The sequence below is a fragment of the Sinocyclocheilus grahami genome, unplaced genomic scaffold, assembly GCF_001515645.1.
Source record: "Sinocyclocheilus grahami isolate Dianchi unplaced genomic scaffold, SAMN03320097.WGS_v1.1 scaffold1641.1, whole genome shotgun sequence".
Lineage (NCBI taxonomy): Eukaryota > Metazoa > Chordata > Actinopteri > Cypriniformes > Cyprinidae > Sinocyclocheilus > Sinocyclocheilus grahami.
Window position 1 is genome coordinate 111,423 of NW_015506820.1, and position 25,376 is coordinate 136,798.

Genomic DNA, 25,376 nt, shown 5'->3' on the forward strand with positions numbered 1-25,376 from the left:
CGCTTCGTCATGCCTAGAGCTGATCCGTGCTGGTCGCTGAGGAAATACATCAACTTCGCGCTGTGGATCACCGGATCGGCTTTCACCGTGGACGAAGCGGAGTCCAGCCCGGGTGTCGTCACATGTGGTTGCCGCAAGCACGCCGGCCACGTCGTTCTCAAGCCCGCCGGCCATTCCTCACTCTAGCCCACCGTGTGTGATGCTGTGTGTTACGTTGTGAAAGCGAAACTACTTTGTTTGGCCTTCCAAAAGAGGACACAACTAGAAATCAGTAGTTAAGTTGTATTTACAACACTTTTCCAGAACAGTTTAACCCAAATATTCAGATGTGTGCAGCAAATGTTATTGAGGACTGTTTCCTGATCCTGGGAGGGTAGACTACAATGCTGGCTGTTCTGCCTCACAGACTGCAAGAATGTTTTCATATTTAAAGAACTTGCCACTGACGATTCAAACGCGAGTTTTGGGCAGTGTAGAGTAGCGCTTGTTGTTTGTCATTTCTCCGATCACAAATGCAGGTTTTATGTTTACGCGGCGCGATGCAACGTGTAAAAAGACAGCATAAGTCATTATAATCAGTACTTATGTCCCCACTGGATGCAACAAACGCCTCGTTAATATTTTGTCTTGTCGCTCCAGCCGGATAGGGCATCACAGTATGGTAGGGGCGTAACATTTCTGTCACCCGCTTGAGGTATTCGGCCAATCACAACGCACTGGATAGCTGGACAATCAGAGCACACCTCGCTGTTCAGACCGATGAGCTTTGTAAAAAATCTATGCGTTTCAGAAAGGCGGGGGATAGAGGAGAAACAATAATGTACAGTATGTGGAAAATAATGTTTGTTGAACTTTAAACCGCATAAACACATTTCATTACACCAAATAATGTTCTTTTTAGCAACATCATATGACCCCTTTAAGGTTTCATTTGGTCCACTAATGATCAAACCAATGAACAGCACTGGACTAGTATAGCAGTGTTATGTTTACACTAGTACACTTTTGTACGTGTTCTTGTCCATTACTTTTTCACAAGTAACAATAACATCAACAGATAAGCTGAAGATTCTTAAAATATCCAACTACTATGGTTTGGTCCCCACAGTATTTTTGACACTTACAAATGTACTAACCTCCTGCTAATGACATAACTAAACCCTGTTAGTAGATAAAACCTACACAAAAGCAGTTTTCTAGCCAGAAAAAAGACATCTCTTTAACAGTTGGTTGTATATTTTGATAATTTAATCAAGAATTTAATCTACTTATTATATAGTCTAAACTATACAGTGCAATAGTGAACACTTTCACCCTTACTTACTGAAAACCTACAGAATCTCACCTAACTGGTTTCCCCATGTGTATTTGCTCCAGTTTTGATGAGTGTTTATTCATCCAGTCCTGTACAAAATGTCTTCCTTTGAATTAGCCAAAAAACTAAGAAATTGTTAGGGTTTTAGAAGAAAAGTTACCATGTTCTTCAAAAGGCACAAAATAAAACTTTTTTCTAATAAATCGAAACTGCAAACTGCATCTGGCACAAACCCAATAAACACCCTTGATAGAACCTACACTCAAGCTTTTGACTAGCACAAAACAGGTTCAGAACTCTTCATTAAGTTGATAGGTCATAGTCAACAAATAAACCCAGAATAAAATACACTTGATCAGATCACCCGATACTAGTTAAACTAGTACAGAAAATCAAATGCATCAATCAATCTGTTACTTAATTATTAACACAGTAGTAACAGTCAGTAATTTCGTATCTTTCCATGCTCATCTAGTAAACTTAATCTCACCTTCCTTAGCAGAGGGGTCTGGGGTCTCCCATTGATCACTTCCCTAGCCCCTCTTCACACTAATCGCTTGCAGGCCGTCCTGATAGTCAGGACTGAGGGAGACAGAGACCTTCTATGATTCCAAATACGCACTCTGCCATAAAATCCAAACCTCCACAAAGTCTGGATTAAACTCTTCCAGTTCTATTTTATGTCACAGCATCTTCAATCTTGAGTCATTGTGTTTGCAGTCAGCATAATGATCACAGCTGAGAACTGAGTGGAAACTGAATCTGTTAACCCGCTGCAGGAACGGCTGAAAGCTCATAATCTACTTTTAAAGACTTGGCTGGAGATTTAAAGCCACAAAACACACACCCTTAACATTCACACACACACACACACCTCCTGATCAGACCAGGCTTAACTCTGAATTCTAGCTAATCTCTCAAGTGTGACCTGGGTATGCTTAAACGCTGTGTTTATCTTCATTACATAAGTTTGTTGCGTCTGAGCCCAGGTATCACAGTGTGGGTTTCTGGTTGTCCATTTACCTTCGAAGGACCCTGAGCAACTTCATTCATATGCACTTAATCAAATGTCCTTAGATATCTTAAGGAATCTACAACTTGTTTAAATTCATGCATCTGAACCCATGCCATTCATGTTCTATTTACTGTGTGCAGTCTGTCGTAGCAAACCAGCATCAGCAGTCACAGTGCGTTAACAATAATTACCCAGAATTAACCATACGCATATCCATGAGTTGGAACCAAATGTTGCCATTTCTTTAAATCCAGCTTTCTTTACTATGGGGAACGTTTAGGCAACAAACTGATATAGTACCAAAAGCCTGACAAAACAAATGAATAACTCAACATCTATAAAGTGAAAGTAAAGACTTACAGTAACTGTAATTTAACAGGGAGTTGAGAATGACCTGTAATCTTGGGCAAGAATTAGGGGTAAAAGTACAAAACCTGCAGTAAAGCTGCAGGGTACTACAACAAAATGAGCATAAAGTGCAGGTCTTTTTTCATGAGTGTTATTTAAGCTATTTTAACAAATTCCTCAGACAACCTAATCAAATTAAATCAATTGCATGTTAGGCTTGCCACGATAGACGGTGCTGACGGTGATACCGGTGTTAAGCCGCAACACCGGTTACGTCACTTGCCCACCGCGTCACCGACCCCCACCATCGTTTAGATTTTTTATAGAAATAAAAATCTTTTAGTACAGTAAAAGAACAGACACTACAATTAAAAACTGAACGCAGCTGCTCAATGTAGCGTGCCGAACGACAGATCGCAGTTGCATCACAGATCAGATTTCATTTCTCCAGTGAGGAGAGTGAGTTGAGCTGACTGACAAGAAGAGTGAGGTGAGGTGAGACAGACAAGACAAGACGATCGCGGATGATTTAGTTTCGAAACGAAATGCAAAAGCGCCTGCTTGGCAATATTTTGGATTTTGAAAAGCCCGTTGACTCTTGCCGTTTATCTGAGGTGATTTTGGAAGTTCTTTTAAACATTCGTTTCTTACTTAATTGGTTCCACATTGTTTGCTGATTTTTACTTTATTTAAACTTTGTGTCATTTATTTATTTTATTTGACATCAAGGTGTAGGCCTATGCCGTGCCTCCAAGCTTTCTTACTCGTTTTGCTAATAAACGTTCTACGTTTACTTAGCCTATTTCCAGTTTTGTATACCTATTTAAACTTTATGTAAGTTATTTGTTATTTTATATTAGGCATAGCCTTCCCTATAGCATGGTGTATTTGTATTTGTTTTGTTAATGAAAGTTCTATGTTTTATATATACGCTAAAGTGAGTTTGACGTTGTATTTTGTTGTTGCATTCAAGCAATTGACGCCTAACTGCCGCTAAAAAGTGAAAGTAAAATGCGCACGGCGCTTTTAAGCTATTTAAAAGCGACGGAAAGTGAGGAAAAGAGGGAAAATTCAAACGAACAATTGCTTTACACCGAATTGCCGCTATTTGAAAGTGAAAGTAAAATGCGCACACCGCTTTTACAAGCTATTTAAAAGGGAAGGAAAGCTAGGAAAAGAGGGAACGCCCCGCCTCCACGGTGATACCGGTATTACCGGTGTTGTCACAAGTTGATTAACCGGTGGGAAAATTTCCTCACCGTCACAACCCTATTGAATGTTACTGTACACTTACAAAGTGGGGCATGAGTTAATACTATTTTCATAGATAAACCTTTTTTTCTTTATTTCTTCAGTGTTGTGATGCATTTACTACACGACACAAAACATGATAATTTGAAAAATGTCTCAGAGTTTTGTTTTTCATTTGTCCACGCACTTAAAGTAAATGGGGTCTTAAAAAAATTGGACCCCACTGACTTCCATTGTATTGGCAGTTGAAACAATTTTTTAAAATATCTTAGGTGTTCTGAAAAATACAAAGTCATACAGATTTAGACATGAGGATGAGTAAAAGACAGAACGTTATTTTTTGGGTTACCTCTTTAAGCTGTATTTAACATTGAATACTTTTAAGTTTGTTTCTTTGTAAAGACCCCAAAGTGCTCATGTAACCTGTAATATTTCTGAGCATTAGCTGAGCAAATGCTTAAGTTCAAATGGGCTCTTAGAAGGTCTTGACCCAGGGGGGTGATTAACTGACCCTGATCCCCGTTACCCAGCCAAAACATGTCCTTCAAAGCGCAGAGCCCACAATCATGATGAAGATTAAACAAATTGAACATAATCGGCTGACAGTGTTGTGCAGGAGCAAGTCAACAAGAAGACCATAAGAAAGATTCGGTTTTGAGAATAAAGGCCTTTTCCGCTGGCAGTTCAATAGGAAAACACCTTGAAAATATTTTGAGTGAACAAAGGCCAAGACTGGATAAATATTATCAGCGACAACGTTTTCAAAAACGGCAATGCAATTTTAAAGGCCTACAAGCTCAACACACTCTTGAACTGTATTGGAAGGTTCTCCTCCTGTGTTTCAACACATTGCGTAATGCAGGTTGTTTACTTTGTGTGGTGCTTTTAGTTTCTTAACATATGACTCTTGTTAGTAGGTGCTGTGATTATGACACCAGTGAAAGGGGACATATTCACTATACGCACAGAATAGTTAAGCAGGTAAGTGCATGGGGATGGGACTTTTCCGGAAGTTAAACCTCCTCAAATCTCAATCTTACAGGATAGGTCACATGTTACTGGTGGGCATGTCAAAACATCTATGTACTGAAACAACACTGTCATGCTAGAAGGTTTTCTGAGCCCCCTAATTAATAAATAAATATATAAAGAATAAATAAATGCAATTTCTATAAAGACGTATATTATAGCTTATAGAATATTATATGAGACTTGAAAAGCAATATGTAAAAGTTGATACAAAATCAAGACCAACGTCACATTTAGCAACGCTAAGGCCTAAATTTCAGCCTAAGTTTCAGCCTTCAGTGATTGTATTTCTTCACCTCTTTCTGTTGTCTCTCCAGTTCTCTCATTCTGATCTCACGAGCTTCTGCACGGGCCGCCCTCTTAGATGCCAAACGGGCTTCAGCCTGCAGGGGGCGGATGGGGAAACAGAGAAAGAGAGAGAGGTAAAGTCATTAAACCATAACCAAGAGAGCATGAGCACTGTAGTAAATGCAAAAAATAGAGGAAGTTAAATCAACACACAAAAAACTACTTATTAAATTTCTTGTAATGTAAATTTAGCAGGAGGTTCACAGGATATATACATTTCCTATATTACATGATTACAGGAACATGTTTATGTATCTCCTCCCTGTCATTAAGTTGTATGTACTGTAACTGTATACTCCTCAGACTGCACATGCTATGAATGTGTTTGTTTACATGAGTATGTATGTGTGTATTTGTGACTTTAGCTCATCACACTTTGAAAGTCCTTTTAACCCTTAAATGCATAAATGTTTCACCAATCATTATTACATATTCGGGTCTTCAGCGACCCGGACCTATATATCCAGCACGGATGGACCTCTAACTGCTGCAATAGCAAAAAAAATTCTTGATATTTTAAGAATAATTACAGAAGAATAAAATAAAGCATATTTAGTTTCCTTTTGAAACTTAAAAGTGTTCAATTTGAGCAGATGATTTTACCATCGCTGTCATCGTCAGAGCGCACTTCCACAGTACATTCTGCATCTGCCTCACATTCACGATCTCAACCATATTCTCAAAACTATCGTTTTCAATTACTTCATATTCAATATTTTGATCACTGGCAGCTTATTCACCACATCCAGCATCAAATGGCAGTGACATTTATATTTCATTGCGTAAAGTAATTGCTCTGCAGTAAAGCCATTCAAACCAGTTAAATTTTTGCTGATGATATTCGTTTGTTTTATGCCTGCATTAATTACGAGTGAAACATCACATCATCATTGTGTATCAAACAGTGCTACCTTGAGGAAAATAGATGCATTGCACAAACTGAGTCATCAGATATGTAAATATAGTCACGCAGGAAAAAAATACTTACACATTTACATACCTCGGGTCTCTAGCGACCCTAAACACTTTTTTACAAAAAAATAATCTGAAAACAAGCATTCTTTTATATTTTACAATTTTTTTCTTGTTATATTGTTTATAATGAATAAATTGAGGAATACTAAGAAACTGATGTCTAAGTTACAAAAATTAAGGAGGGAGAGGGTAGAGAATGATGTCCCGGGTCGCTAAAGACCCGAGGTATGCATTTAAGGGTTAAGGAAGAGACTCCTTGTAAGGCATTTGAGAGAGAACACACTTCCTTCCTGCAGATGACGCCACAAAATGTTTAACAACCCAAAAAAAGAGAAAACCTCAACTCCAGTATTTCATCATAGACACTACACACTACCCTCCCACAGTGATGTCTGCAACTGAAATCTGCCCATTTCCCCCTCAATCCTGAACTAACAAGTAATCTTTACACCAGACGCATGACTGTAACACTCACATATTCCTGAAAACACAGCAAAGTATTGATATTTATGTTTTAACAGGAATTTTTTTTTTTAATGTTTAAAACAGTGGAACTACTACTCCAAGGGGCATGCAAGATTTTAAATGAATTCCTGTGTTAACTGCTGGAGAAATCCATAATGACGTGTTCCTGAGTAAATGTCAGATCATATCTTAATGTCTCAGACTGAGGCCTTCCGTCCTGAACACAGTCACACAACTTTCCAAGGAAGCAGCGGTTTCTCACCACAAAGGTCTTGCGTCCCTTTGCCAACAACGATGTTCAAGAAATATTTTGCCAAAATAAATATTTCCACAGCTTCAACCACTTCTTGTGAAAGAAAGTGATGGCCTAATTTTCTTGTAAATTTTGTAGTGACGGACAAGCTTCTATATTCTTTCCAGTTCAATTTAATATACCCTTGCTAAATAAAAGTATTAATTTCATTCATTCAAAAATAAATAAATAAATATCCCCAAACTTTTGAAAGGCGGTGTAGTGGAAGTAATTGAAACAATCACACTTGCAAAGACATTTCCCATGTTGGCAAATCACAGCACTATTCAAATAATCAAATCAAAGCAGCAACACAGGACAAGAGAGGACAAATAAATTAGGAATATTTAACCTTTCTCATACTTAATGAATGGTGCTGTGCAGTTGACATTCAACATCAGAATTAAACATCCAAATCTGAATTCAAGAAATACCTTTATATTGAATATCACTATAGTTGTAAACAGCAAATGTGTGACCATGTAATGTTAGTACTGTTGTAATGAAGGCAGATAATTGTGTAGAAGAACTGCCAGGGCGAAGTTACTACAGCCAACCCTGGCAATTAAGCAGCTGTCCAAACAGGTTTCTAACAGGTTCTCACTAATGTCAACATATGATTTCCACAAACACAGCAATCCACCTATGCATACATGCTTCTTTAAAATAACAGTTACCACCAAACAGGGCTTTGACTGTGCTGAAAATGTTGAATAAGATTTAATTTGGAAAAAAAACCTAACCATCAAGGGTAATAGAGTATTCAGAAAACTTTCAGGAATAAATGCACTTTGTATGACTGCGTGAATAACAGGGTAACCAAAACTATGCCTTTTTTGACCATAGCAGGAAATCAGAGGGCTGAGTCATTCACAATTGAGCCTGGATCACACCCTTCCTGCACTTTAGCAGAACAAACCACTGATCGTATGAACGCCCATCACTGCTTATTTCTGATGCGGAGGGCATGTACATGTGCACACAATATGGTTTACATGAACAAGATAATCATTCATATTACTGAACCAAATCTTTTGTAGTACATGTCAGTCAGTGCTTTACAATGTTTACAATATACCCAAGAAAACAGGGGTTTTGACAAGAAAATAAATACATAAAATGTGCATAGGTACCTAAAAGAAGCAGGTTAGCAATCTTAAAGAAAACATGCAATATTTATCCCCTCTGAACTAAAACAAGCAGCTCTTTTATCATAACTCATATTCACATTAAGGCCTACCTTCTTGCAGTTATCAAAGTACACCATGATATCAGTCACGGTGAGCATATGATAGCCTGGGTCATCTGCATTTTCCCCCATCATGACCATTTACACACTCCTATCGCAGAAGAGGAAAACACACTGGCCTATTTTTCACACACCTCTCTCCTCTCACTCTCTCCTCAACAGCTATTTTTAATGACCCAAATGGAGCAGGTTCTATCAATAAACCCAAAATGCTCTAATTTAATGAAAGTTCTGTGACGTGGATGTTCTCAACGGGAATGAAGAGCTAGTTCCACTGCTGTCTGGTAATGAACCTTTTTTAAAAAAACAGAAATACATAGTTTAATTGCTCTAATTGACCACAGAGTACATTCCTTCACAACGTTATTGTCAACAGTTACCAAATTGAGACTTAAATAAAGGTGCAATTCAAAGGTGTAATCTGTTAAGTAGTAGATACGGCCCTATCTTGGATGCACACAGTCTGCTGTGTCACAAATGATGCACTAGACTATGCACTTCTAAAATGCACTCTTCCGTCTAAAGGGGGTCGCACACAGAACAAGAAGCGCAGCGCCGCGCCAAGTCTTTAAAATTCGAACACATTGTTTTCTATGAGAGTACGCACACTGTCAGCGCCATTCGGCGTCTCTCTGCGGCGCCCAGCTACGACTCAGGACGCTGTTCAAATTACTGCCGCGCCACAGAGCGCCATCTGCATAGTTTTATATGAAATAACATCATACTTGTCTCAAATCGTTGTTAATACATTATACCAAGATACCACTTCTTCAAAATACTACATACATTAGTTTTACAGCTTGAATAAAATGTAAACATATAGAATTAAATATATAAAAAACATAGTCCTTTTAATCTTTTATTTTTCTCTTGAGACATTTTTACATACGCAAAATATTACAGTATTGGCCTATGTAACATAGTTGCCTAGACAACAGATACAACAAAACAATAACAGACTTGTCATAACACAGATTCTTTTCACTGATTAACGTTCAAAACTCAGCTATTATCAATTAAAATCATATATTTAAAATAATAATAAATGAAGTTAAAACCCAGCTCAGAACTTGATTAGAAATTGAACTTGCGCGTATAAAATGTGCGCGTCCGGTGTGCGATACCTTGAGTTGTCCTAGACGGGGCGCTGCGCTTCTTGTCCGGTGTGCGACCCCCTTAAGAGTGCCATCTAGCATTGCAATCTAATAACCCCTCCCTCTCATAGTGTGTGAACATTATTCACACTAGTATTGACACTAAAACATGGCATAGAATAGTGCATAAATACACAAATTGGGAAGCACCTATATTCTCATAGATGCAGTATCTGAAAAAGTTGGCAGTTGGCATTTGCAATCAGCCATGGTTAATGTATGAAACTCGGATGAAGTGTTGCTAACATGTCTGAAGCATAAACAGAGAAATGACTGTTTCTACTGACATTTTTTTCCAAATCACAAATATGAGCATCTCCACTTCATTTAGATTTAGTTTGAAAACATGGCTTAGAAAAAGAGATTTGTTATTGCAACACTTTAGGAGCTGTTCACACAGAACGCATTCACTTATTCCACCGTGCTACTTTTCAATTGTTTTTGAATGTAAACATGCTAGATTGACTGTTGCACTTGCGCCTCGTGTCTTTTGCAGCGTCTCACACATTACTTTTCATTTTTTTAAAACTGCACCTGGAGGCCTTGCAAGGTCCAAGCAAAAACATGTTCTGTGTAAATGGCCCCTTAGAGTTTAACCAACAGAATTGATGAATTAGTGTGTTTTTGGATTTTTTTTCAGATAGATGATTGTGGACAGGTTTACTAAAATACCTTGTTTGGTGCCTTTTAAGGCAGACATGCAGGACAAGCCTGTCATTCAGGAGTCCCTGGGAGTTTGATGAATGCCAGGACAATTTGAGCCCAGAGTTCTTATCTGTTGACATAAATACCACAGAAGGAGATGCCAAGCTGACCAAATCTCTCTCTCCCACGGCCTCTTGTACCAGCATGCCAGGCTGAACGGGTACACGCTAATCATCTGGATTGCTAACAGACTAGCTGTAACCGAAAGTTAAAGGAACAAACCGAAGATATGCAACACAACTGACTTGAGGCCCTCAACTGCTCCTTGTTCGGTGTGTTTTGGACAGTACTCTGGAAGCAGAATTTACTAAAAATGTTGACATTTAAAAAGAGACATTATTAACTCCAAAACTATGACTTGTATAAACCAAGAGAGTCCCTGGGCAGTTTAATTCATCTAAATGTGGAAAGCTCAATATTAAAAATGTGTATCATTTTGCCATCTGTGTACACTGGATTAACGGTCTTCAGTATGAGACATAAACAGTCTTTCTTACTTGAGTACTAACGTAAGAGCCAGAGACTGGAACATATGAGATCACTGGAGACGTCTGCCACATTTCTGGTCTGCCCATATTAACACCTACATAAATCGTGCCAGCCTTCCATTTCAAACATAAACCAAACAATGTCTGATCTGTGTGTGGTGGCTGCATATTTTAGCAGGTTCCTGGGATCTGTGGCAGAATTGAATATCAAATCTGAGCTTGCTCAAAAAAGAAATCACCATGTAGGGATAAAAAAAAATGTAGGAACATAAATTTGGGTCATTCCGAGCATGGAGAAAATGACGACAAAAAATGTAAAACAGCTAAAATGCATAGTATATTATCGCACAGCTTTATATATAAAGAGTACGAAAATTGCATGCATACAGTACTCAAGTAAAACGATATATACTATTTAGTAAATCTCGCCTGCTCGATTGTTTACATTATTGCAAAATGCTAACTACATAAACTATATAACTATAAAATGATTAACTATATTACCGCCTAACTCTAAAAATGTATTCACCCTGATGCCAAACCTATACAGTATCTATACATTTGACAAAAATGTCAATGTCAGGGTGACATTCTTTCTTTAGTACAAATGCAAAAGAAGATATTTTGAAAAATCTCAGTGTGTTTTGTACATACAATGAAAGTAATTGTTATTTTGGCCCTATAATTGACTATATGTAAAAAACAGTTGAAACATCAAAATATTTTCTATTGTGTTCTGCAGAAGAAAGTCATATAGGTTTGAAAGAATTCTCTTTCCTTTTTTTTTTTGGTTGAACTATATCTTTAAATATTTTCCTATCCCAGTTTCGCGTGCAAAGGTAACTAAGTAAGCCATTCATATCGACTAAACTAAAGAGTGCAAACACAGTTGTTCTGTGGTGCTATCAAAACATTAGTACTTTGTTTGAGCAAATCGACATGTCCTGTTCTGTCTTAACTAATGATGATTACATCGTTATTTTGCCAATCCCTTTAGATGCCGTTAGTGGCTCAGAAATGCCACACTTCACTCTTAAACCCTGAGAAACCGGAGGCAGGGTGATGTTTTGAAAAATGCTGGCGTGCCGTCTCAGATGACTGCACACAGAAGCAGCTCTTCATGGAAAGAGAAGACCTAGTGTACTTGGCCAACACAGAACACTTGCTTCACTGACCACAGAGTTACTTAAGAGCAAGAACAAGCCTGTGAGAGAAACTCCAGCTTGTTGAAATGAGGGAGTGAGAGAGAGTAGCATGATGGTGATGAGTCAAAGGTGAAATTGCATCTCATCTACTGGTCTCTGGTTTCTAATGTCATTCAATGTGCTCTCTGTTTTAAGGCCAAAAACATGGTTGAAGGTGAACTGGGTTTACACTGCAGAATAGCCAATAATGCTGTAGATTTCCTTATAAGAGATTTAGGGCCAGATTTACTAACAGCTTACGCCAGCGCAAACAGTCTTTTGACGTTAAAATAGTACTGCCTGGATTTACTAAAGATGCGCAGGGAAGAATTAGCGATGAAAAGGCGTGGACAGTTATTTTTGCACCTGAACTTATTGAATATGCATTTAGAGTTTCCCTTTCAGATGCAAAATTTATGGGAGGAGAGTATTAAAATGAATCACGCAACGCGATTTACTAACGTATGCACCCATCAAATTACTGGTATTTGCGCCATTATTTAACGCCTTAAAAAAGCATGTCTTAAAGCAGGCAGTAATTTGCGCTGCTCTTGGTAGATTGTGCTGGTCATTATGGAAATGATCTAGCGGCATCTGTGTTCTTTAATGTCCACATTGTCAGTAAATCCCCCACAGAATTTTCCCCTCCCATCGGCGCCTTTATGGAATTGCGCTCTAATGCTAATTTGCCGTTTAGTAAATCTGGTCCTAAGACTATGAGTCATAGAGACCAGAGCTGACAAATTCAACAGACTGAAGAAAGTGAAGCACTTTTCCTGTTCATAAGATATTTTTTTAATTTTTTTTTTAATTTTGGGTTTATCCTACATTTATGTGATATCCTAAAATTCACAAAAGTACTTGGATGGAAAACCAGCTATTTTAATCAAGTTCTTTTTTTTATTTTACTTTACTTATAAGTTTGTAAGTGTTTTTGAACTTCTTTTTCAACATTTTTAAATAACAGTAAAATTTATATTTTAGCATCTTATATGGCCCATGAACATTAAGTTAAATGAGATGGCAAAGTCAGCTCAGTGTAAAAACAGAAGATGAACTGTATTACTTTGTACAGAGGAATGAGCAGTGTCCTTGCAACTTTACAGAATTTTTACACATTAAGCTGTTTCACACCTACATTTGTCAAATAAGCAACAACTTGCACCAAGTGGCTAATCGGAGACCAGAGCAAGAGTTTGTCTGAATGTGCATTCCGTTCACTTTAGCACACAGTCTTATCAGAACAAAATCCACAACATGACCTTGTACACCAAGTTAATAAATCATGAAAAAGGGACCATTTTCTCTCTGTGTGAGTTTTCTCTCAGAGTTGCTCAGAGCGTAACCCTGAGTGAAATAAACAGAACAAGAAAAACAAAAGTGATGTTTTTTTGTTGCATATAAAGGATTACCATGCACATCAAATCCAACAAAAACAATATTTCGAAGAAATGTTGTAGGTTACACTGAGAATTATACCTGAAATCATCACTGTATAGTGCACTTAAAACCCTATGACCGTGCTCATATATTACGATTACATGTATTCACTTATTAGACATTTTTATCCAAATCAAGTAACACTAAAAACATACTTATAATCCTTTAAGATTTATGTATTTTAACATATGAAATTTTCATCTATTTGGACTAAACTTTGTGACAAATGTCTGTCAGTCATACATAAATGAAAAACGAATGATATTTCTGTAATAGTACTATAACTGAATGCGTTTTAAATACAAAAGAACCAGGTTTATATACTTATCAATAAATCTAATACATTTGAACTAATTGAATCTAACTTGTTCTACAGTTATCCTTATTTAAACCATATTCATACTTTAACTGATTAAATTCAAATTTATGCCAAGCAATTAAAAAAAAAAGATTTAAGTAAAAGCAAATCAAATAAATAATATAACTTAATGATAAACTATGCCATGACTAATTTTTGAGTGTAAAAATGAGCAAACAATTTGTGATAAGAACAAATAATATTCATAGTACACAATGTCAAGTAAAGTGTGTCTTGCATTTGATATCACCAGAAAATGTAAAACAGACAATGACAATATTTTTAGGGATGCACGATATATCGGCCACCATATCGGTATCGGCCGATAAATGCTCATTTTTTCTGTTTTTGTCATAAAACACAAGACTGAAGATTAAGCAGTTATCAGAGTAACCATGGCTTACAAACAAACATCCTGACCAATCAATCAGCATCAAGAGCACTAGAAATATGGACTCAGCATTACTCCTTCATAAGGGATGTGTCCCAACAGCAGAGAATAAACAGGAAAGCAATTGTGACAATCTTCAGCGGCCCATTGGTGACATCAGAAAAAGGAAGAACACCCTTTCTAAATCCTTGTCCTTATATGGAGAGGTTCCATTCTTGGTGAAAGATGTCAGCACGCGAAAAAAAGTTCTCTAACTTTTTATTTGAGTTTGTTACAGTGCCTTGCTTCAACCTGTATCAACAGTTCTGCAATAAGGCTCAAAGAAAATTTACAGGAATAAGGTGCTGTTGAATACAGTCCAGTGCAAGTTTAACCTCAAGTTGCTCAGAGCTTAATCCTGAGCGAGGCAGATAAATGTTATGATTGTCATGGACCGGTGATAAGCAGGTGTTAATGTGTCAATGTGCTGCTGTGCTCGGTATTCATAAAACCATTTATGTGTGAGGGCACATGATCATTTATTTTGATATCAGGAGGACTCTTCTTTCTGAATGCTGAAATATAAAATCATTGCTCATGACAACGAGTTTAAGATTAACAGTCAGACAGCTCTCATCCCCGAAACCCAAAGTCTGAGCTCTGATTAATCATCTAAGCAAAGTCTGGCTCTGACTCTAACCTGGTATCCTAATCTGTTTTTAACCACCTCAGTCATTGGATGACACTGTAGACAGTGCCAGCGAATTCAGCTTTATGATAATATTTTGAAATATTGAGACTGTTAGCAATAAGAAATATACAGTACAATAACAGCTAGTTCACACTACCATTCAAATGTCTGGGGTTGGTAAGATTTTTTAAATGTTTTTGAAAGAAGTCTCTTATGCTTACCAAGGCTACATTTATTTGATTATATAAATATATATGAAATACAGTAAAATTATAAATATATACAATAATATTGTGAAACCTTTGTATCATTTAAAATAACTTTTAAATTTTAATATATTTAAAAATGGAATCTATTCGGTAAAGCTGAATTTTCAGCAGCCATTACGCCAGTCTTAGTGTCACATGATCCTTCAGAAATCATTCTAATATGATTTAGCACTAAAGAAACATTTCTTATTATTATCAATGTTGAAAACAGTTGTACTGCTTAATATGTTTGTGGAAACCGTTCTTTGATGAATAGAAAGTACAAAACACAGCATTTGTTAACTCTTTACTGTCACCTTTGATCATCTGCATCCTTGCTGAATAAAAGTATTAATAATCTCCAAAAACAACAACAACAACAAAATCTTCCTGACCCCAAACTATTTAACGGTACTTATATCTGTTCTTTATTTTTTTGGACAATAAAATTTAACTCTTTACTGTCACCTTTGATCATCTGCATCCTTGCTGAATAAAAGTATTAATAATCTCCAAAAACAACAAAATCTTCCTGACCCCAAACTATTTAACGGTACTTATATCTGTTCTTTATTTTTTTGGACAATAAAATGGGGAACACTAGTTCAGTCTGGCCTGCTGACACTCTATTAACAGCTTGAACTATCCATGCTACTTCCTGATAATTATTACTACTCTTACATCAGTTAAAAGTGCTTCATTTGTTTTAAACCATTGTAAAGTTACCAACTGAGTCATTCTCTAAATCACAATTTACACACCTTTACTAGACTTGCCAACTTGCATCTGTCTCGCTGGCCACTTTCCCATTATAAGCCTCTTTTACATGGTCAAGGGTTCTGTCGTGCCAGCAACTCAACTTCCTAGTGAGTTAATTGCTCTAAAGACTCTAAATTAACTGTCTTGCTTGAAATAACACTGGCAGTCATAATGACTAATGAGCTTTTGACAAGCCATTGTCCTGCTTATGTTGGACTCAAACACACAATCACACAGACTGATAGTGTAGCTACTCCATGAATCACTTCCTAAAACAGTAAGCAGGTTCACAAACAAAGTGTGTTTCTAACTGACTAGTTTTCTGGATAAAATCATCGAAAAACACAGCTCCAATGACACTTTATTATTTATTTATGTATTTATTGTGCTGTTTACATAGAACAGGGGTATCACAGAGAAGAGTGTGACTTCTCAGGAAACACTTATTTTTTTCCAAGTAAAATCTTTTAGAGACATGCATGGTTTAAAAAAATAGGGCCTACTGATTTTTTTAAAGTTTTGAAATAAGTCTCTTACGTTTACTAAGGCAGCATTTATTTAAGCAAAAATACAGTAAAAACAGATATATTGTAAAATATTATTATAAATTAAAAGAGCAATTTTCTATGTATATTTTAAAAAATTATCAAGTGTATTAGATTATAATAAAACAATATTTCTGTGATGTCAAAGCTGTCATTACTCGGCTTTGAGCAGCCATTACTCAAATAATTCTGATATGGGATCATCAATTTCAGAAACAACTGTTCTGCTAAATATTTTATGGAAACCATGACAATTGTTTCAGGACTCATGAATTGAAAGTTAAACGAACAGCATTAACATGTAATAGAAATCTTTTGTAAAATTATAAATGTCTTTTCTGTGACTTTTGGTACTGACTGAATGAATTCACATACATTTTATACTGTATACTTAAACAGTTTTGCCTGGAATTCCATTACTGGTGCCATTGTAATCAGCATTTACAGTGACACAACACACAAGTTATGGGATGTATACCCAAACTGTGTTAAGAACACATATCAACATGAATCATCATAGACATTTATCTGGAGTTGGCCTGCCTTTAAAAAAATGAAATGCCTTATCTAGTCAAACGAGGATTGCTGTTGAATGAAACTTTTTAGTATGTGCCAAAACTTTAGGGAATGTGGTCATGAACCAAACACATAACAGCTGAAAGCAATCCATTTGTGACATGAGTTTGTCTTACCAGATTCCACAATGTGCATCTGTGTAAGTAGAAGGACAAACAGAACACTGAATCAAAGTGTTGAGTAGCCATTGTTGAAATTGTTTTACAGGAAATCCTTCACTGACTCATGTTCTACTGTGGCCCTATCTCCCATTTAACAACTTAGCTACATTATAGAGCACCAGAAAAGCACAGCCACTGAGGATTACTGATGCAGATATCATCAGCATCCATTATCAGATGCCTCTGCTCCCTACTTCTGCTCATTGTAATGCCCCCCTGAAACTTCATGTCTGGTCTTGAAGCTGCACTAACAGCTGGTCTCTGTGGGCCTTCTATTTTTAAAGCTCTTATTACAGAATCAACGAACACATGAGGGCCAACATACCAGCTTGTCAGAGACCAGCAAGTGTTGGATGGTAGCCTATCAGCAACAAATGCAGGTACCAGGTAAGTTAAGGTGGGACAATGGAACACAGGCAAGAAGACAGAATGGCTCTAAAAAGTCGGAACATATAAATAAGTAGCTTATTTGTGAAGGCATTCAAACTTTACAGCAGGCTTGAAAGGGTTAAAACCACAGTATCTCTAACTGAAACTAAACCTGCTCAGAGAGAAGCTCTAATAAGACCTTGCGTGACCTAGCTGTTTAAATTTGCAAAAGCTCCCTTGCAAAGCCACATGGGAGTATGCAAAAAAGTATGCAAAAATGATTTCGATTTCAAGAGAAACAGGTTGGATCAGAAAAAGACTTTTAGCGTTCATGCAAAAATTATGCAAATGTGAAACTGAATTTGGCCTCCTAAATGGACGTTTGATAACATGGGTGTGTTTCACCTGAATCTCTCTTTATCCATGTGCTCACTTACAAAAGGTGAACTCAATGTGCTACAGAAAACAAGCTGCCCATTTAGAAGTGGGTAAATATTAAGTTAGGCAACTTTCAATTAAAAAATAAAATAAAATCGTTAGCCTGTCCTGTTGTTGAAAATGAGAATAAAAAGACTTTGCATATGATTATTCAACAGCCACAAAGTCACATCCTGTCACTTGGGTATTTATTAAACATTTTAGCTTATTGATTATGCATTCACATACCAAGTGTTTCATACTGTAATTCAGAAGTTAGCCTAAAATCACACATTAAATAAATAAAAATGAATCATGTAAACACAGAGACATGTTTACATGCATACACACAAATATACCTATGCTTCTCTGACTGCATTTCACACTCTAAACTGAGAGGGCAGTTCATGCTGACAGTAGAGTGAGAAGGCCTCTCTCCTGCCAACCACTGAGCATGATGTGTCAAACAGAGACACTTACTATTAATAGAATGAAACATTTGCTAAATATACAGTTTAACTGTCTATGAAAACACGTGCACTTCACATACAGTCATTGCTTTTCACTATGGGTGTACAATGAAGAAACATCATATACATCTGCTGAAGATCTAACTGGGAAAAAAACACTTCCTAAGCAGTCTAATCAAGGTATTCTCCACCATGAACCCAGCACCTGTTCAAGCACATCAAACCCAGTCTATGTTGGAGACTGGTAGCACTTTCAAATACATTAGCCTACTGCCATGATACAATAAAATAACACCTTTGATCAACACAGCCCAGAAACTTTTAGTTAGGTACTAAAAACAAACAGACAGGAAGCAGACTTTACGAATAGGAGAGGAAATGAAATAGAGAGTCTACAGCTTGTACAAAAAAGAATAATATATTAATAATGCAGGTCCAGATGAGGGCATAAACAGGGACTTTACCTTAGATAGACTGTTGTTATGTTAATTAGATACTCGTGAAACTGTGTAGAGCTCTTTGGTTTAATAAACTAACTCAGGATGTAGAACCATGTGATTGTCATGTTTTTTCTCTAGAGTTGAACCATGCTCATCTGCAACTAGATCATTACATTAGCTTAACCCTTGGGAGATTAATTTACCTCTTTTGCGATTACGTTGAGGGCATCTTCCTCAGCAGTCAACCCATTTTTGCTGGGGGTTCTTTTACGTCCTGGCCCTTGAGACCCCATTGGTAACCTTCAATAAATCCTTCTGAGAAACACGCTACTTTACGCGTGAGAACCGATCCTTAAGAGAATTATTCCTTCAGAAAAGGCATAAGAAAAAGAAAGCACGTTTCTAACTCTAACCAAAAAACAGCAACGCTACGTCGTGTCGTTCACTACTCGGTTCATTGTGTTACATCCGTCTTTTTTGCACTCTTCCTAGTGCTGTACTGTGAAAGACTGAAGAGTCACCGGTGCTGAGAGCGCAAACGCGTTTTCATGACACACGTGTCGCCTCTGAGGAGCTGCCAAAATGGCTGTAAATGATCTAGAGTTTAATTGCTCAGAAAGTTGGGACGTAACTGCGTGATTGTCAGTATAACGGCTGGGATAAAACGTTTCTTCTCTTGCTTTAGTTCAGTATTGGGGCGCGAATAGACTCGAGCGTCTTTTGGGGGAGTTTGAGGGCTCGCACGCTATTTTTAATCTTGGGAGTCTGGTGCTAAAAACAGAAACCGTATCTTGCACTTCTTAAAGTCATACACATCTTTCGCAATAATAATAAACTTTTACATTTCATTTTGAAGATTAAAAAAAAAGTCCTGCTTGGGGGGAAATATAATAAACCAGACTACTGGTCTCAAGCAAATCTCCCATCCTTGCCCGTTTAAAAAGTCAACAAACTGCACCAAGACGAGGAGACAAAACAGCTGTTATTTTCTCAGCAGAAAATTGTTGCCAAATAGGCTACATTACCCGGCCGTAAAGAAAGAAAAAGAGTTAGTATTTATCCGGTATTTATCTAAACTGACTTACCAAATCAATTTCGTTTTTTAATTTTTATCATACATGTTCTATAGATGTAGATGCATCTGTAGCTTCAGTTGCTGGTGCATGTTGACATCTAGTGGTAAAAACATAAACCTGCGATGCAAGTTTATTGTAAAAAATTGTTTAAAAAAATAAAAGAAATTAATCAATTGAAACCCCATGAAGAAATTGTATTTATTTATTTATTTTTGTCGTAAATGTTTGTGGGTGGCCTGCCAGCACTAATTGATCAGTAAATTGATTCAGCTGTGCACAGGTGATTGACACTTTAAAACAAGTTCACAGTTGTGTTGGTGGTTAGTGGATGCTTTGAGACCTGTGGGTGACAAACATAATGGGTACGTGTTTGTTTGTTGTTATTTCAAATGTATTTTGTTCCGCTTTATTTAGTTTGTTTAGTCTCTTCGGTTAATGTTCTTTTTTCAGCCGCACAGACAGTGTTGATCGTCTACGCGCACCAGAGCGCAGGATCATTCAATGCGGCTGTTAAAGATGCTGCTGTGGACGCGCTGAAGAAACAGGGCTGTAACGTGCTTGTGTCTGACCTGTATGAAATGAAGTTCAAGGCCACGGCTACAGAGGAGGATATTACTGGTGTGGGAGGCAGTGTTTTGTTCGTTTAGAAAATATTAAACCAAGAACGAGTGCCTTATCAGAGCTCAGTGGCAGTAATTGCACGATTTTTCTGGGGTTTTTTTTTTTTTAGGAGCAGTGAAGAACCCAGAGCATTTCTGTTATGGAAATGAGACCATGTTGGCCTGGCAGGAGGGGAGACTAGCTTCTGATATCGTAGATGAGCACAAGAAACTAAAAGAAGCAGATCTTGTCATTTTTCAGGTATGACATTCTTCTTTTTGATATTTCTTTTCCTTTTGGGTCTTTGTAAGTCTTTGACCACTTTTGTCAATTTCTCGAAGTTTCCCATGTACTGGTTCTCTGTTCCTGCCATCATGAAAGGCTGGATGGACCGGGTTCTTACACTTGGTTTTGCATACACCTTGGAAAAGCGCTACAGTGAGGGCATCTTCAGGGTGAGGCCTGCACATCATAAACCCCAAATGTTGGCTGCTCTCTAATGCAATTTGAGTGGGCTGTTAATATTGGTATAATTTGAGTTTAATTCATGTCAGGACAAGAAAGCCATGTTATCCTTCACTACTGGTTCCCATGAGACCATGTTCAGCTCCAATGGGATCAATGGAGACATGAATGTTACTCTGTGGCCAATTCAAGTAAGAACATAATCCCCTCCATTCCTTTATTCTAACTTTTGTCAGTCTAAGTTATGCTGTGTTCCAAATGGGATGATTCCTCTTCTGAACGGTACTTCGAAATGAGAGCTATCATAGCCACCATATTAAAGGGTTATTCCAAACCGAAGTGGTCAAAACTGGCCACCCCAGGTTAAATGTATACTTCCATGTTCTTGAAGTGCTCCATTTTCGTGCACTAATTTTGTACTTGATACACTAAAAATGATTCTTTAGTATTTAAGAAACTTAAGATGAACTTGGTGTATTCAACTGCTAGTTTGGAACACCATGAATATTAACTAAAATGCGCTTGTAACATACTATCTCTGAATTAAAAAAATTAATTTAGTCATTACTTGAGTGTACTAGTGTATGAAAGATTGGTTCAAGTGTACTAAAAGTGGTAACTCCAATTCTGTTTAAATTCATAGTATGTTAAAAGTGCAGTTTAGTTCATTCATGGCGTCCCAAAATAGCACAGTTGAGTACGCTTGGTTGATCTTAAACTTAAGTACTAAAGAATCATTTTTAGTATAAGCGCAAAAATAGGGCACTTCAAGTACATTATGGAAGTGTGTGGTTTATTTTTTTTTTCTTCAGACTTCAAAGGGCCCTTCAGAATAAAATTTCAGAGGGTACATGGCCGCTTAACTCCCATAGATTATTTGTACATGTTTAATCATGTGACAATCCCTATAATTGGATCTGCAAAATATTTGTTGTCCCTACAAAGAGCAAAGCAATGAACCCTGGAATGCAGTGTTAATTGAGTTTGTATTTCATACAAACCTGCAACTTCTGTACCGTTTCCTTTGTAGAATGGTGTCCTCAACTATTGTGGCTTCCAGGTCCTTGCTCCACAGATCTTCTGGGCACCCACACATCTCTCTTCTGAGGCTCGTGAAGGCCTGTTGGAAGGCTGGTGTGCTCGTCTTCAAGGTCTCCTAAATGAGGCGCCTCTCACCTTCCCACCTGTAGACATCTTTGATGAGGAGGAAGGCTTTCAGCTCAAGCCTGAAGTCCGGGAGAAACATGCTGAATCTCATTTTGGTCTCACTGTGGGTCACCACCTGGAGAAACCTCTGCCACCCCACAACCAGATGAAAGCTGGGGTGTGAGACCTGGTGCAATGCTCTCCCCATGTGGCCATGTCTGTTTAATGGTCTCCATGCTGAAATTTAGACATGAATAAATTGTTCGTGTTTTGAATGAGTATTGTAATTCATTTGTCTAGCCCCACGGTTTAGTAATAGTGTAATCTATTAACCACACATAAAACCCGACTTTTTACTTAAGTACCAGATAGCCTATGGGTGTCATGCCATAAAATATTTTTACTGTTACGACTGACTTTGTATTTAATGTGAATTTAATAGTGTAAGTTACTAATAACACTTTCATTATACAGAGCGCAAAGAACAATTCCATTATCAAAAGAACATTTTCATTCATTCTAGCCAGAGACACTCCCATTAAAATCACTGAAGCTGTTTTACACTGTGAAATTAATCTCTTACTTACATTCGTACGCACATAGGCTACGCACTGTTGTTTCTGATGAGAGCAAAACACCGCGTTTCAGCGATGACTCATCTGAACGTCTCTGATTGGTCATTGCATTCATAAACTCAATAGAATCGTGTGTGTGATTGGTTATAATGCGCAGCACTGTAAAAACGCGTCTGGCTCAGCGCCAGCCAGCACAGATTTGGATTAAGCAGCTGATGCTGTGCTGCACTGAACGATATAATCACACAGGTGTATCAAATATAAAAAATATTATTAGGCTATTTTTGTCTTTTGGAAGCTGCATTCAAAATGCACTTGGCTCAGAAATCTGAGGGTGGCACGCACGTGCTGGAGACGCAGCGCCAGATGGGACCCTGGAACCTGGGAATTTGGTATAGGGATGAGTTTCAAATTTATAAAGAATTATAATTATTTTTTTTTATGTTCATAAGTCATTTTGAAGATAATAGCTAACATGACTGCACAACAGCAACGTATTGGGTGGTGTGATACATTAAGATTATTATGCGCCAAAAAATTAAAGAAAAACCACCTGAAAAAATTAAGAAAATATCTTCATCAATTTGACAACACACGCGCTGCATATGCTCACAACACAACAAAATAAAGAAACGCGCTGCAAATGCTCACAACACAAACAAATACGCGCGTTTCTTTAATTGGTTGTGTTGTGCGCATTTGCAGCCCGTGTTTGTATCTGTTTGTGTTGCGAGTATTTGTAGCACATGTGCTGTCAAACTGATGATGTTATCTTAATTTGCTGGTGCTTTTTCTATTTGCAAGTGTTTTCTGAAGTGGCAGCGTGTTGAGCTCTCTCGACCACCGTAGTTTAATCTTCAAAACACAAATTAAGATATTTTGAATGAAAACTGAGTTTAGATAACAAATCGTCAAAAGACTCTGATTAACTGCTCAATTCATATTGATTGCCTTTACAAGCTTTTTGGATCTTTTCAGTTTTGGTTACCTGGACTTTTAATGGAGGGACAGAAACAGAAAAATATATAATTTCAATTTGTGGTTTGGAGATTAACCAATGTCTTATAGGTTTGAAACAACATGAGGAGGAGTAAATGACAGATTTATTATTATTATAATTTTTTTGTTTTTTTTGGTGAACTATACCTTAATGTAATATTGGGGCATTTAGAAACCAAGACAGAAGTTAATTTTGTGCTCCTTACTCAAGGATTTCTCTATTGTGTTGCTCCTTCAGTGGTCTCCCCCTAGGGGCTTTTATCAAAGCAATTCTAAGGCACCAAATATCAAAAACAAATGTGTTTGTTCTGTTTCAGAACAAGCAGCACCTTAATATGGCACATTTATTCAGGGCTCATAAATTGGGTTTATTTATTCTCCGAAGGGTATTTGTCCCAGCTGTGCACTGATTTCCCATTTCCTGTGGAAATTCCTTAGGGGCATGTCCTTTTCTGCAGCAAAATTCTGTTTTACACTGTGAAATTAATCTCTTACTTACATTCGTACGCACATAGGCTACGCACTGTTGTTTCTGATGAGAGCAAAACACCGCGTTTCAGCGATGACTCATCTGAACGTCTCTGATTGGTCATTGCATTCATAAACTCAATAGAATCGTGTGTGTGATTGGTTATAATGCGCAGCACTGTAAAAACGCGTCTGGCTCAGCGCCAGCCAGCACAGATTTGGATTAAGCAGCTGATGCTGTGCTGCACTGAACGATATAATCACACAGGTGTATCAAATATAAAAAATATTATTAGGCTATTTTTGTCTTTTGGAAGCTGCATTCAAAATGCACTTGGCTCAGAAATCTGAGGGTGGCACGCACGTGCTGGAGACGCAGCGCCAGATGGGACCCTGGAACCTGGGAATTTGGTATAGGGATGAGTTTCAAATTTATAAAGAATTATAATTATTTTTTTTTATGTTCATAAGTCATTTTGAAGATAATAGCTAACATGACTGCACAACAGCAACGTATTGGGTGGTGTGATACATTAAGATTATTATGCGCCAAAAAATTAAAGAAAAACCACCTGAAAAAATTAAGAAAATATCTTCATCAATTTGACAACACACGCGCTGCATATGCTCACAACACAACAAAATAAAGAAACGCGCTGCAAATGCTCACAACACAAACAAATACGCGCGTTTCTTTAATTGGTTGTGTTGTGCGCATTTGCAGCCCGTGTTTGTATCTGTTTGTGTTGCGAGTATTTGTAGCACATGTGCTGTCAAGCTGGAGACGCAGCGCCAGATGGGACCCTGGAACCTGGGAATTTGGTATAGGGATGAGTTTCAAATTTATAAAGAATTATAATTAATTTTTTTTATGTTCATAAGTCATTTTGAAGATAATAGCTAACATGACTGCACAACAGCAACGTATTGGGTGGTGTGATACATTAAGATTATTATGCGCCAAAAAATTAAAGAAAAACCACCTGAAAAAATTAAGAAAATATCTTCATCAATTTGACAACACACGCGCTGCATATGCTCACAACACAACAAAATAAAGAAACGCGCTGCAAATGCTCACAACACAAACAAATACGCGCGTTTCTTTAATTGGTTGTGTTGTGCGCATTTGCAGCCCGTGTTTGTATCTGTTTGTGTTGCGAGTATTTGTAGCACATGTGCTGTCAAACTGATGATGTTATCTTAATTTGCTGGTGCTTTTTCTATTTGCAAGTGTTTTCTGAAGTGGCAGCGTGTTGAGCTCTCTCGACCACCGTAGTTTAATCTTCAAAACACAAATTAAGATATTTTGAATGAAAACTGAGTTTAGATAACAAATCGTCAAAAGACTCTGATTAACTGCTCAATTCATATTGATTGCCTTT

The 25,376-nt window shown here is 37.4% G+C and overlaps 2 protein-coding genes across 22 annotated transcripts in view; one reads left to right on the plus strand and one right to left on the minus strand.

Moving 5' to 3' along the window:
* The window catches only part of LOC107571722 (midasin-like), a 36,944-nt gene extending 17,267 nt beyond the window's left edge, over window positions 1-19,677 (minus strand). For 6 of the 20 annotated variants that reach the window (XM_016258061.1, XM_016258069.1, XM_016258062.1 and 3 more), the window contains exons 1-2: window positions 18,866-19,676; window positions 5,255-5,341 (exon numbers count right to left, since the gene is read on the minus strand). In XM_016258061.1, the coding sequence (XP_016113547.1) occupies window positions 5,255-5,341; window positions 18,866-18,955 (177 nt within the window). In that variant the 5' untranslated portion in view covers window positions 18,956-19,676. Of the gene's footprint in view, window positions 1-1,805; window positions 2,049-5,254; window positions 5,342-18,865 lie in introns of those variants that run through there. The other 14 variants (XM_016258080.1, XM_016258077.1, XM_016258072.1 and 11 more) reach the window with 6 other exon arrangements.
* A 321-nt stretch (window positions 19,678-19,998) lies between these two features.
* LOC107571720 (ribosyldihydronicotinamide dehydrogenase [quinone]-like) lies at window positions 19,999-22,224 on the plus strand. Of its 2 annotated transcripts, none has more exons than XM_016258057.1 (6): window positions 19,999-20,100; window positions 20,189-20,356; window positions 20,469-20,599; window positions 20,680-20,793; window positions 20,893-20,994; window positions 21,834-22,224. In XM_016258057.1, exons 1-6 carry the CDS (start codon window positions 20,097-20,099, stop codon window positions 22,131-22,133), a joined length of 819 nt encoding a protein of 272 aa, XP_016113543.1. In that variant the 5' UTR covers window positions 19,999-20,096; the 3' UTR covers window positions 22,134-22,224. The 2 variants fall into 2 exon arrangements, with proteins under 2 accessions (XP_016113543.1, XP_016113542.1); XM_016258056.1 differs by having other exon boundaries at window positions 20,029-20,100; window positions 20,162-20,356.
* The last annotated feature ends 3,152 nt before the right edge of the window (window positions 22,225-25,376 follow it).